At 37.1% G+C, this 15,072-nt stretch overlaps 2 protein-coding genes across 2 annotated transcripts; both read left to right on the forward strand.

Annotated features, from left to right (window-relative positions):
* Positions 1-615: 615 nt before the first annotated feature.
* LOC147399264 (zinc finger protein CONSTANS-LIKE 2-like) lies at positions 616-3,029 on the forward strand. The gene is made up of 2 exons (XM_086448756.1): positions 616-1,436; positions 2,497-3,029. The coding sequence occupies exons 1-2, from the start codon at positions 708-710 to the stop codon at positions 2,854-2,856; spliced, it is 1,089 nt and encodes a 362-aa protein (XP_086304882.1). The 5' UTR covers positions 616-707; the 3' UTR covers positions 2,857-3,029.
* Positions 3,030-13,560: 10,531 nt separating this feature from the next.
* LOC147399265 (protein GLUTAMINE DUMPER 4-like) lies at positions 13,561-13,881 on the forward strand. The gene has a single exon (XM_086446795.1). The coding sequence runs from the start codon at positions 13,561-13,563 to the stop codon at positions 13,879-13,881; it is 321 nt and encodes a 106-aa protein (XP_086302921.1).
* The last annotated feature ends 1,191 nt before the right edge of the window (positions 13,882-15,072 follow it).

Genomic DNA, 15,072 nt, shown 5'->3' on the forward strand with positions numbered 1-15,072 from the left:
GATTAAAAATACAAATAATTTACCCTAGAGATGCATGAGCTTCAAGACGACAGATTTTAGAAAGAAATATCAAATGTTTGTTTTTGGTTAGAGATTGATGATGATCGCATTCAAATCATTTTTCAGTAGACTGATGGTAATTTTGACACTCTTTTTTTCATACGCGCCCCATATGCTCCTTGATCTAGCAGTTATAAAATCATTAAAAAAAAAAAAAAAAATCCATGTGTATCTTGAGGCAAATGATCTATGGTTTTATGATGGGGGCGTCTGAAAAAAAGAGCGTCACATTATCACGACTCTTTTCATTAGTCTATGGGAGAATGATAGGGTGCATGTCATAAGTTTGAAAACATAGGAGTGTCTAAAATTAACTAAAACATGGAGGTGTATGTCTAAATCAGACAAATTTTAAATAGCCTCACAATCAATGATCCCAAAAAAGACAAAGGCAAAGCAGTTGGCCCCAGCGGACCACCACTCAACTCTGGTTACACTCAAAACACAGCCAACCACAAGATAATGGAACAAGTTGTAACCCCTAACTTTCTGCCACGTGTCACTCATTGGACTCTCTCCTCCAACCGTTTTGCTTACTTAGAGGTATCTTCACTGGAGATGAAAGGGGGGAGAGAATTCAGACCAGTGAGTGGGGTTGAAAGAAAAAAAAAAAACAAAAAACAAAAAAAACTTAGAATAATTCAAAAATGTTGGAGGGAGTGAGTCCTGGAGGCCTTGGCATGTGTGCCCGAGAGTGCGACTCGTGTCATGCTGCGGCTTCTGTGGTTTACTCCCGGGCTGATTCAGCCTACTTATGTGCTGGGTGCGACGCGCGTATCCACACCACCAACCGTCTCGCGTCGCAGCTGCCCGAGCGCGTGTTGGTGTGTGAGGCGTGCGAGCGCGCGCCTGCAGCTTTTACTTGCAAAGCTGACGCTGCAGCGCTCTGCACCACCTGTGATGCCGACATACACTCGGCCAATCCACTCGCTCGTCGCCACCTTCGTACCCCAATACTTCCCATCTCAGGCTGCTTGTATGGGCCTTGGGCTGCCCACCCTAGTAGGACTGTGGGGTCCATGGCTGACGTGGATGACAACTTCTTGGCCCCACAGACTGAGGAAGAAGAAGATGAAGAAGAAGAAGAAGAGGTTGGGACAGAATCGTGGTTGTTGCTTAATCCTGTTAAGAACAAGTATCAGAGTAATGGGTATTTGTTTGGTGGGGAAGTTGATGAGTATTTGGATCTTGCAGAGTACAATTCATGTGCAGAGAGCTTCACTGTTCATCATAACCAAGTTAAAAATGATGGAAGCGACCGTGTAGTGCCAGTGCAGGGTGGGACTCTAGAGCAGCAGCAGTGCCCACAGGATCTTCAGTTGGAGATGGAGTATGAGGCCTCAAAATCTGGGTTCAATTATTCAATGAGTCACATTGTAAGTTTTATGTTATTAGATTGGTAACTTAAATGCCTTATGGTCTTGATTTGATTGAAAATTGTCTCTCTATGTGTTTTATGTTAGAGTGGTATCTTTAATTACTTAAGGTGGTTTCTGACTTTGGGTCTCCCCCACATATAAAAAAGAGAGAGTTCTCCAATTTTTTCCCAAAAAAAAAAAATCGTAAAATTCTTCAAATAAGGGAGCTTGCCCATTAATTGTCGCTGAATATGGTAACATTTTTACCCTTCACCTCCGAAATTTTATTTTCTTCAACATTCAAATCTCAAGAACAAGAGAGTACTGTTTTTAGAGAGGTTGATGATGATGGGATTTGGTAAGAAACCTTAGAACTTCATTTATATATTCCCCATTTTTAAAGAAAACTTTTGTTAACTTATTCGAATTAACAAAATTGGTTTCTATATTTTTCATGAGTATCTGTGTTTCTTATGCAATTTATGATCTATAGGTGTGTGGATATCTGTTTAATTTGGGTCAATGAGCTTTCCATCCCTCTCTTTTCAGGTGCAAAAGTTCTCATTTTTCTGTGTGGGCATCTTTAGTATTTCTCTATGAAACTTCTCTAATAGATCAGTTAAGACCCTGTCCTTAAAAATATTTCCTAAGCAAGAAATTTGTATTGGTTTGAAAAATCCAGAACAGTTGAATGTCATATGTTTATACTTTATTTCAAGCTAGACCTTTTATTTGGATTAATTTTTTATTTTATTAGGAGAGATGGATTGTATCTCTTTATTAAGCACCTCTGTGCTTGAAAGCATATTTAGTTTTAGATCATATGATCTTCTTTCTCTACTTCTGAAAGATTTTCGTTAAGATCGTAGTCCCTTTATCTAACATTTTTTGTCAATTTCCTTTCACAATTACCAACTAGGGAGGAGCATGACTTTAATAATAATTTTATTCTTTTCAGATAAGTAATTTTGATTGTTCACAATGCTTTCCTTGGCAGATTGCCAAGAACCCACCTCATAAACTCATTGAATTGTTCGATTTCTACGATGATCTTGTTCTTATGTGATTTTACAATCAGGTTTCTTTGTCATCTATGGACGCAAGTGTTGTACCGGACTCTACTATGAACGATATCTCAAATTCTTACTCTAGACCTCCCAAAGGAACCATTGACCTCTTCTCAAGCCCTCCCCTTCAGGTGCCGACCCAATTATCTCCGAAGGACAGGGAAGCCAGAGTACTCAGATATAGGGAGAAGAAGAAAACAAGAAAGTTTGAGAAGACAATAAGGTATGCCTCAAGGAAGGCCTATGCAGAGACAAGGCCACGAATTAAGGGCCGGTTTGCAAAGAGAACAGATGTAGAACTTGAAGTGGATCAAATGTTCTCCGCCACTGTAATGGCTGAAAGTGGTTACGGAATTGTCCCATCATTCTAACATCGATAAGGATAAAAAAAATGAATTAAACTACTAGTACCAGTACTACTACTGTATCTTTCTCAGGATAAGCAGTTTGAATCCATGAGAATTTTTTCATGGTAATTTTGTACATTTTCTTGCTCATCTGTGTTCCCTTTTCGTACATAATAAAGTTTCGATCTTTTGGTTAATTGCCTCTACAATTAGTTTATGTTTTTGAATTATTATTTTGGGGCGATTATTGAAATCTGCACACCTCAAGCTCTATGCCACCAAACCACTTGACGTCTTCTTCTCTAGTGCCTTGTATCAGGGTGATACCTGCTAAAGGCACTTCGATGCTCAAGTCAAAGACATATTCATAATATTGTTTAGTTCAAAATCAAATGAATCAGATAAATAAAAGTCACTCATATTTATGGGTTGAACTAAGTCCCCCTTTTTAGGGGACTTTCCTTGTAGGACTATTTCTGCCATGAAGATTACACTTTAGTTGGGTACCCAGATACATGTAAAGATATGAATCCCTCTTGCGTGTCGGGTTAGTTTGTCATCCCTAGACTTAGATGCTAATAGGCCGGGTGTGGTAAGATCCTAACTTGGGTATTATGTTGATTCATCTGGACACCCGCCTTGGGATCCAAGATATTGGCAATTCAATTGCCCATTAAATCTTGTCAGTCTTTGTCTGGATCTCGGGATAATATGTGGGCGGTTGAGATGAAATCATATGTTTTTGGTCCTACAATTATCAAATTTTTTGGATTTTCACTTTGAGATGGATAAAGAAGAAAACATCACATAGGCCGACAAGCAGTAAAGAGTATTCTACTCTTGGTAGTGATCTTTGACAAAAGGCACACTTCACTTTTTCACCTTTCTAGAAGAAAAAGATATGCACCAAGGAGAACAAAGTTCATCCACATAGAAAGGAATGAAAGAAGAGTCTCTCATGGAGACACTAACTGGATAGCTCAATGGCTCTCCTGTTCCCTCTTGTCAAGTTCACCTATTATTAGTGCTTGGCCATGCTTTTTAGCTTTCGGCTAGGGGCCTCACTGATATCATGGCCTTGCTCGTTTTGCTCTTATCTTTTGTTGCTTTAAAATCCATTTCTATACTGTCATTGGCTGTCCTCATGCTTTTGTCCACTGGAACACTCCGCGTGAGATTCTTAGTTCATGGGAGTCAATGTTATCACACCAAAACAATAGACATTGACATATGCAAGAAAGGGGAGATCTTGATTGAGATATTCTTCATCGAGGGTCTCCAACATCATTGCATTTGCTTCGGATTTCAGCGAAACTTTGATCACAAATTAATCTGATTTTGAACTTAAGATATCATCTCCACCCCACGGGTTTTAATAAACTCGGGGCTTTTGATAATATTGACTCATATTACCGTTGTCTTAACAAATATTTATGTTGAGATGATGTAAATACTTTATAAAAGCAAAGAATTTTTAAACAGAAGATTGAAGAGAACTCCCCCACAGAATTAAAATTTATAGTACTTAATGTCAATCTAAGTTGGTGTTAATCTAACTAAATTCATCATTTTGACATTATATTGCTGTATAAGTTGAATCCCTCAAACTACTCCACTTTGTCATCCCTAACCAAGTTCAAAACAGATCTAAAGATGGTCTTTTGAGTGCGACCAACCTCGTCATGATGGGGCACCATCTACTGCATTATTTCCAAGAGGATCCTTACTAGTTGTACAACAAGCTGTCTAGTAATTAAGGTTGATTGTCCCAGGACTTGGTTTTTCTCCACAAGAATTTGTGGCAAAACCCATGTTTATTATTGACGACTAAATCCATTTAAACTTCAAGCCTTAAGGATTGATGATCCAGATAGCTTTAAACGTCGGTGAAATCATATAAAGTATCAAAGTAGACTTTGAAGGAAGAATATCTCATAATCAAATACTTTATCAGGAAGATAGGGACAAGTTTGTGAGAGATTCCTAACCACTTAATTAAGTGGTGTTTGTGCACTGAAATGATCTTTTTGGTTGCCTGATCATTCATCGGTGCAAGGACACTTTTGGGAATGTTTCTTTTTCCCAAAACATCAAAATGTGTATCTTGCTTTTGACTTGAGTGGCATCACATTTAAAACGTGCATCACATTTAAATCTCTATCAAGCTACCGCGCAAAACTTAGGGACTATTTAGAAATAAATCCCTCCACCACTGTCCTTTATGTAATTTTCCCTAATAAATATCACCAAACTCATGGGGCCACATTTGATGCGAGTTGCGAGAGAAGGAACATGTTACAAACATTAAATTAAACGTCATCCGCTTTACTTATTTATTTATTGAGTCGTACAAAAACTACTCTTTGGATGATTAAACGGGAGTTTTTATTCCTAACAACTCAATATATAATTAAACTTGGAGCAAATACAAACCATATTATTAATAATAACTTGGAGTAACCACAAACCATAACTTGCCTCACATTTTTAACCTGAAGAATTCCTGTAACTCTGGACTTATATTGAGAGAAGCTTGCACAACTTGTGGAGATAAAGCTTTCCATACTGATTCACCCACCAAATTGACCAAACTCAGGTCTGCCAAAACTCAATGATTTCAGATCAACAACAATGAACAATGTTTGAGCATGTAAAACTAAGAATATATGATGGCACCCGTAAAAACCATAGTTATAGAACTCGAAAACTCGACTCAAATGTCCATTGATTTTTGGGACTAAGTCACCTCAAAATAAAATTGAGTCCAGTAAACTCAGACAAGTTTCAAGTTGAGTCGACTAGTTTTAAAACTATAGTAGGGACTTGCGACAATGAATTGTTACTGATGATGAGATGGTACTTACTCTTGAGTAGTAATGATAGAAATCCACTCCATTCCATCTACTCTTGCAACTGCTGAGACAACAAAAAATCTAGGAACAACAAACAACTGACCAGCAATTATCCTCTCATCAAAGACGCGTTGCCCATCGATGCCCACCACTTGAACATGTCCACTCCCTCTCACAATATAAATCATTTGCAACCCTAAATCAGAAGAGTACTCTGGAGAGAAGATAGCAATCCCATGAAGCTACACAAGTGCAACACTAAACCCCATTTATCCAAGCAAAGGCAACCACACCTGCGTCATAATGGCACGTCCTCTGCCATTGATGGCAAGCAATGCAGCATCAATGCTTAAGACAACATCTTTATCATGAGCTTTGTTAGGCTTAGGCATATTTTGTGATTTATTGAGTTTGATAATTAGAACACCTTCTTGGCTTTTCACGAATTTGTTCACATCTTCTTCATTTAAATTCCAAGCCTTGCTAACAAATTCAGTCGAGAAACCATTTAAGACACCCTTGGTTCTTATTAATGTATCTACTGAAAGACTTCCTCCAACAATATGACCAAGTCTTGTGGGGACGTTTTCACATCTCCACATTAATAGGAACAACAATACCATCTTCAGTTGGTTTCTTGTAAATCTCATAGTAGGGATTCTCTATCCCTTTGACATGTGTAAACTCTATCTTATCTTTTTGTAGTTATGTTTATCTTCTATAATCTATTTAAATAGTCCATCAACTCAATACAAAAACACAAGAAATATTTTCATCTCAAATCCTTTATATGGTATTAGAGCATTCAATCTGATCATCTCTCATATATATATATATATATATATATATATTTTTTTCTCTCTTTCTCCTCAAACATGAGTGACACATCCAACACCTTGTCTTCTTCATCTACCAGACCTCTCTTCCCATCTTCTTTTTCCCACTCTCATGTTATCAATACCAAATTAGAACCTGATAATTATCCTATGTGGCTCTCCCAAATCTTACCACAACTTCGTGGTAACGAACTCCTTGGTTATGTGGACGGCTCCACTCTATGTCTCCACGAATGATCCCAAGTGCTACTGCATCTGTTGCTTCCACCTTGAATCCAGAATTTGTTCATTGGCATCGTCAAGACCAACTTTTACTTAGTTAGCTTATTACTTCCCTCTTTGATGAGGTGCTCCCCCAAAGTATTGGAATTGATACTTGTCAAGAAGTATGGCAAACACTTGAGACCTCCTTTGCGGCACATTCTCGCGCACTCATTCTTCAACTTCGTATGGAGTTGCAATGTCTCAAAAAGGGATCTGACCTATTCAGAAATATTTTCAATGTGCAAAGATGCTTACTCACCAACTTGCTGCTGCTGCTCGTCCTATTCAAGATGAGGATATTTTGCTCTACATCCTCGGCGGCCTCCCCTCTGAATATGGTCCCTTCCGCACCTCCATCTCTACTCATGTCGAATCTGTATCCCTGGCTGATATGCTTGGGTTCCTCTTGACAGAAGAATATCGAATCACTCTGGATGCTGCTCCCAGCAACCTTGGTGTTGCCCTTGGTGTTGCCGCACACATTGCTCATCGTAGCACTCTTACATTTGATCCAAATCGAGGCCAGCAACCTTTATGTGGTCAACGATATAACAATAACCACAATCCCAAATATCGCGGCCGTGGCCAATCCTCTGGCCACCAACGCCATGGATCCAATGATTCATCTGCATCATTCTCTAGCTCTCGCCCCATCTGTCAAGTATGCAACTGCTATGGCCATGTTGCTCTCCAATGTCGCAATCGCTTTAATGAAGCTTTCCAATATGTTCTGCCTAATACACACACGGCCCAGGCTTACTCCTCTACTACCAATGCTCAACCTTTTGACAGTTGGTTCCCTGACACAGGCGCAACTCATCACATTACTTCGGATCTGAGCAATCTCACGTTCTCAAATGGATACACTAGCTCAGACTCGGTGAAAATTGGTAATGGAGCAGGTTTGGCTATTCATCATATTGGTCAATCTACTATTCGAACTCCTACATCTCATTCACCCACAATACATTTAGAATCTCCATGGTTGAACCACCATGAGATTAGTCCAAGAGGTAAAGCTATAAAATCGCCTTTCTTAATCTTCAAAACCTTCTCTCGTTGTAAAGAGAGAGTGTGTGAGTGAGTGAGTGTGTGAGGTTTGGACTTGGGAGTTTGGAGGGAAAACTAAGATGAAAGAAAGTGTATGGCCGACTCATGGATCCAACTCAGTCAATTGAGTTGACTCGGTGGCATGAGCCAACTCGATCACTGAGTTGACTCGTTTTGACCGAGTCACTTGACCACTGAGTTAATTCGATGACTGAGTCAACTCGGGCATCAAATCGTTTATGTGGGTTGAGTCAACTCAGTGACAGAGTTCGATCTTTTTCTTTCTTCAGACTTTATTTATTTATTTATTATTTTTGCACCTCAGAATAATAATGCTGCTAACACTCCTTTCCGTTTTTGAATTGTAGTAGCAGTGGCCCTGGTGTTAATGCTGCTGCATTATCAAACAACAATTTGGGACGGGTAAAAGAAGTGATCCTAACTCAGTTGATGAAGCAGAAACTGGTGGCAAAAGAAGAAGAAAACATGGTAGGTAGGGGACCGGCTAAAGAAAATGATCATTTTTTCCACGGCTCCCAAAGCTCACCCAATGCAGTTGTGAAGCAAGGCGTATCCAAGTTGACATCGAACAAGCACAGACTCTTCTTATACGTAAACTTGACAAGTAAAAAAGGAATGATGATAATATCTTATGTAGTGTAAGTCATGAAAAATGGATACTTTCTAAGTTGAGGTTTGATGAGTACTTTCCATGAGAAAAAGTGGACTTGAAACATGGAGGAATTACAAAGTGGTCCACAATATAAAAATGTCCAATATTAGTACTAGGCCAAGGTCTCCATGAAGTGTTTTATTTTTCATTATTGTTAATTTTTTTTTTTTTTTGAAAAATGGGTTTTATTGGTTTGACTTTCTACGTAAAATTTTTGAGTGACATGCAGGACCTTTTTTTTTTTTTTTTCTCTTCCTGAGTTACGGGAAGGATCAATGGAGATATATCATAAACTTGATTTCTTGAAATGTTGGTTTTAGTGATCATGTTTTTCCACGACTGATTTTTTTCTTTTTCTTTTTGGTTCTTTAAAAAATAAAAGAAAAAAAAAATTGATTTCTTTAAATGCAATTCATAGTGTCCTATTATCATTCTTCGCTGTAAATTGTACTTCAAGAGTTTTTTTTTTTTCCTCAAAAAAATAGAGAATTCTTGGCGTAAAAATGGCCCTTAGATATATTTCTAGGAAAATCTCCTCACCATGGAGACCAAAAATCATTTCATTTAGACATTTCTCGCAAAAGAGGATTGCAATTTATATATCTACAAAGGTGAGGATTATATATGTATGTGTGTTGTGTGATGTGTCTTGGGATGATTTTAGGTGGTACGTGTATAGCAGTGGGGGTAATTTTATCCCCATAATGATTATTTCTTTTGTGTTAAATCTTTCTTATGCTATTTGTGTCATTAATTTTGTTGTTTATTTTCAGTTACATTAGTTGATATTTGTGCTAATAGACAGTCTTTAGATTCAAGAATACGCATGGAGTGGAACTTTTCTTGGTCTGCTCCAAATCAAGATATCTGACTTGATATCATATGATCTATGAGCAATGGATCATGCAACAGATGTTGAAGCCCATAAGGTGGAGGACATATGCTCAGGCTCTACTGGATTATTTCAAGAGGAAGCAGGTCGATAACCCTGGCTTCTTCTATGCTATACAACTTGATGATGATAATCACATGAGTAATGTTTTTTGGGCAGACCCAAGGTCAAGAGCAGCGTATGATCACTTTGGAGATGCGGCTACCTTTGACAACTCATTCCCTCAAGTTCTAACATGATGACTATTACAATGATTATTGTGCTACGTGCAGCAATTATGATGAATAATATGAAAAGAGAAAAAAAAAAAAAAAACAAGAAAGAAATAAAAAAAACACAGATTTAACGTGATTCGGCGGTGTGCTTACATCTACAAGAGCGAGAAGCTGAATTTTCACTATATGTCAAATTAGGGTTACATCATATGAATTTATAGTAATCCCTAACCATACAATAGATATTAGAAAATTTCAATAATACCCCTGTATCGTACCTATTAATTGTCCCAACAATCCCAAAAATAGATATCGCTGTTCGCTCCGTTCTGTTCGATACGTTATGCGTTCCTCGCTTCACTCGAAATGCAACATTCCCCTCTCTCCACTCCGGCATCTGCCTGCTTTTTCTATATACATGTTCCACTCAATATGAACTACATACTACAACAATGATGGTAAAGTCTTATCGCAAAGATTTGGGGTCTGATAAAAGAACATTCGACTTGAATATATAATTCTTCTAACTGGAGTGGGGTAGTAATTTGTCTTCGTTCAACATGCCTAAACCATCTCAGTTGATTTTCTCTTAGTTTATCATCTATTTCTAAATTAATTAATTTTCAATTCTATCTTTCTCTCAATTTATTAACATGATGTTTTTGACCACCCAACATTCAATACCATAAAGCATGACGCAATGACCGCCGTCGACGATGCAAAATGAATTAACAGTATATAAACATGTTATCAATGCACCGCATTGCTACAATATGCCAACTAGGAGTTTGGCGTTGACCATGCGGCCCTCTAAAATACATCATCAATTGTTTGTCGTAGGTTTTTGTTGTGGTTTGTGGAGCCTGGTATTATTGGTCAACAAGGATGTACCGTAAATCAAGCCATGCCTTCACCCTCAAGAAATTTTTCTAAGGGTATTTTTGTAATTTTACTAATATTATGTAAAATCCTAGTTAGGTTTCCTGAGGTATTTATAGTTCTCGTTTTAGTGAAGGAGTGTAATCAGTAACTACGAGTTTTCTCTTTATGGTGGAATCGGTGTGATCCGTGGGCGTACCTCAATTTAAGGGAACCACGTAAAAATCTTTGTGTTTCTTTGTATTAGCAATCTTGTGTTTATTTTTCGATTTATTTAGTTGTTTCGATCGCACCTTTTTTTTTCTTAACAGTTTCCACCTCACAACATATGGTGCAATTTATTATAATAGTCACTATATAAGTTCAGAAATTCTTATTATTTGATTAGGGAAAATATTTCTGATTTTTAGATTGTGACCTGTGACATTTTCTTCTCTTCAAGCTTTTCCACTTGATGACATTATTTAATAAGTGACATGAGTTGTTCTCAAAATAGTGGACAGGCTCAGAACCATTAGAACTTAGCACGAAGTTATCGGATTTCGTTCTGATCACAACCCTTAGCTTCTCATCTTTCAACTGAATTTGATTTTATACCAATACCACACCTCGAATTAACGAGTTAACTTGATGACTTATCGAGTTGATAGCAAATTGGTTCCATAGAATTTTGGGCAAATTTAAAATCAACTCGTCAAGTTTTAACAATATGGACTGCAACTAAAGACACCAAAATTTATTAAATAAAGTTAATTATGAATTCATATTTATCGTATTTCAACATCAAGACCATATATCATCATCTACAACAGATAAAAAAGTCTTGGCCCCACATGATGATCACACGATGTGCAATTGTTGATTAGTTTTATGTTCATCACATAGAAGAGATATCTTAGAAACCATATATATCAGGATGGTTATGATCTTGTTGGTATATATATTATCAATATGTAGAATGCATACAATTGGTGCATGGGGCCAGTATTAGTAGTTGAATGAAAACAAACCAAAATTCTTTGGCCCATTGTGTTCTTCTTTCTCCCTTCTTTGAAACCATATGGGCAGCCAAAGACCTTTTCTCTTTCTACATTTGCATGATGAGACCAATTGAGCATTATTGAAGCCAAAGACCTTCCCCTTCTTCCCCCTTTTTTTTCTTTTTCAGATAATGTAGGAGTTAATGGTCATTGTTGAAAATGAAAGAGTGGGTTTGGTAATTGGGCCAATTTTATGAAATTAGAAAGAGAATACTTCAGCTGAAAGAGCACGCATATAGTGGGGGTGGGTCCTAAACTCATATATATGAAAAGTAAAGATGCACAAGGCCGATTTCACACTCGTTTTGTTATTCGGGTTCGTTACTTCATTCATGAAACATGCTTTCTTAATATGTGAAATTATGGAAAGTGTCTTACACTGTGTGAAAGAAAGGGTAAATTCAACACTAGGATTCGTCGAATTTAACTAAACCACCTTGAAACAGAACATTTAAAGCTATTATTCGTACCACTCTAAATATATATATATATATATATATATATATATATAATGTCATTTTGGCTACGGATACATGGTGTTCTGGTGTAGGATATTTGTTGTTTGGCCAAAGAGGAATTATAGGAATTTTTGTTTTTAAATAAATTTTGCAGCCTATAATTTGAATGTGTGAAATAAAATAACAAATAATTTGGTATTGATGATGAGAGTGATACATATATCAGTTACACTCCCTCTCTCCTATAATTAAAAATTGAACGTTATGGATGAGGGCCTTTCCCACCTTGACTATATAAAAATGGATTTTTTTTTCGGAGGACGTAATAGTGTTTAATCTTCTATGGAACGGTTTTGCATGATTTTATTTTTTGAAGGTTTGTGCTTTGTCAATTGAGAAGTAGGTTCTAATCCCTAGCCTAGTGGCAAGCCGAGCCTCGATAAGTTCCTTAGGAAGCGTAGGTCAAGTGTTCGAAACCCCCACAAAGATATAAATTCCTTGGGGCCTTACAAGGGGGTGGTGTGTGCAGCCGTGGAATTAGTCTCACCCGAAGAGTAGGGATACCACGATAAGAAAAAATAATAATAAAATTGAGAAGTAGGTTTTATTTTTATAGTACTTACGAGGGTAATGTTCTCTAGAGGATGATTTCAATTGAGAAGGACTTGTGAACTCATCTTCTCAGGAGGCCAGTATCTCTAAAGAGGGGATTGTGAGCCAGCTAGAAGCCTAACTTCGTTGGTTGTAGGATTAGAGTCCAAGTGTTGATAGGGATGGGTTTACATAGACAAGGGCTTCTCTGCTTTATATTCTCTAGAGTCCAAGTCTTCTCAAGACATGATTTAGTCTCCCTCCTAATGACCTTGACTTTGATAGTTATAGGTTTAGTTTTGTTCAAAATTTTAATTGGGTTTTGTGCCCATAGGTGAATTAAATACACCTTGAAAATTTAATTTCTTATAAAACATAATGCCCTAAAAAAAAATCAATTACTTTTACCAAAAAAAAAACCCTCAAATGCTTCTTTCGTGCCCTTAAGGCACATGTTAACAAAACCCATTTTAATCATACCTCAGATTTTGTGGTTTAAGATCAAATAAGTCTCATTCTAAGTGGGTCATTTAAATAAATAAAAAAAAGTCTCATTCTAAGCTTAATGACATTAAGAACTTTTGGTAAGCTCATTAATTCCCAGCTGTTATGACTAATTTGGATGCGTGGCTGTGATCCATTTTGATTTCAGGGAACTATTCATAATTTAAGATGAATATAAGGACTTTTCAATAATTTCACACAACTTGATTTGCTATGTACAACTACAACAAATTAAGTTGTTATCCACTAAAATACAGATGGCATGTTTGCAGCTCAAGTAACCCAAAGATTTAAAGGGCATTTCAGTAATTGAAACAAAGAAATTTGGCTTTTCTCCTGATCCAAGTGTTATTCTAATTCTCATTTCCTTTATAAATATAGAGACCATCAAGCTTCCTCTAATCCATTTTTAGCTTACATTACATGGTAGAGACACAAGAAAGAAAAACAGGTGAGAGAGAGAGAGAGAGAGAGATGAGGCCTGGAAGCACACCCAACACAGCAGCTGGAGTCCATCTATGGAGGTCCCCGACCCCATATATCTTCGGTGGCCTAGCAGTCATGTTGGGCCTCATAGCGCTAGCATTGCTAATCCTCATTTGTTCTAACCATAATTCTTCTACTAACTTACCACTCGACAACAACGACGATGACGATATAGAAAAGCTCGGAAAATCCTCCCTTCCACCACCCGAGATGGAACCAAAGATGGTCGTAATCATGGCGGGAGACGATCAGCCCAGGTACCTAGCGAAGCCCCTCACCTCAACACCCCATACCCAGCAACAAGTCTGAGGTTCATTCTCATTCATGAAGAACAAGGCCTTGATATATATAGATACTCCACTAGGATGATTTTTTTTTTTTTTTTTTAATATTTGTTCTCATTAGAAAATTTATAGGAGTTTTGATATTAATTTTTTTTTCTTCTAGTTTTTTTTATTTTTGTGTTGATCTTAAGTTCTTAAAGAAGATATCCGGGAATATGTAAATCGTTGAGTTGCTAATTATAATTGATAATGTTGATCGAAGTTATATGTGCTTCTCTTGTATTCAAGTACATGACCTTATTATATACGGCGCATACTTCAATATATAGTTGTATTTATGAGCAATTAATATCAATATGTTAGGTGTTATATATAGAGTGCAGATCAAATGTTCTAACTGGACATGAGAATGCACAGGCAAAGGCATGCTGGCTCCTGAAATTCCCTTGAAGCAATTATGTATATTCTTGGTAAATTAAAGCAGATGGCTTTGGTGTTTGGCATCTCGACTTTGTCGGTATAACAAAATCTCTTGACATGGATCCAAATCCAGTGATTGTAATTCAATGGAAATGAAACTCGACTTATTCATGAAAATTTCCACAAGGAAACCTCAATCAAGGATTAGTATTTGATTTTAATTAGCATGGAGAGCTTGGCGGAAGTTTTGCATTTTTTTTTTTCCTTTTTTTTTTTACTTTTAAAGAATACTGGTTGAAGGAATCAAAATATACACTTTAAGGGAATTTGTTAAAATAAAATAAAATATTGTTTCTGTGTCTTAAGGACACAAAATTTTACAGAATTGACGGTTCTGTTAAATCGACTGAACCATTAGTTTCTGCGTATTGTATTGTTCTTTTCAGATAATTTTCTACGTTTATCGCTTCTCAAGAGAAACTGATGTAGAACATGTTATTGTTTGTGGAGCCTGACAGCACTGGTCAGTATTGTTCATCTTTTAACACAATGAAGACGTGACGCCCAGAAAGTAGGTAATTTCTAACTGTAAGTTTTACTTTTCATTGTGGAATCAGTGTGATCTATGGATGTACCTCAAACTTGAAGGAGCCACGTATGATTCATGTGTTTCTGCGTGTGATTGCATCTTGTTTTCTTTCTCTCGATTTATTTTCTTAGTTTGATTGCCCCTATTTTCTAACAGGACAAGTGGTAGAAGTCTTCATGGACGTTTGGATCGCCAAAAGAAAGGGTG

This window comes from Akebia trifoliata, chromosome 7 (assembly GCF_017979445.1).
Source record: "Akebia trifoliata isolate Shusen 1 chromosome 7, ASM1797944v1, whole genome shotgun sequence".
In the NCBI taxonomy this organism is placed as follows: Eukaryota; Viridiplantae; Streptophyta; class Magnoliopsida; order Ranunculales; family Lardizabalaceae; genus Akebia; species Akebia trifoliata.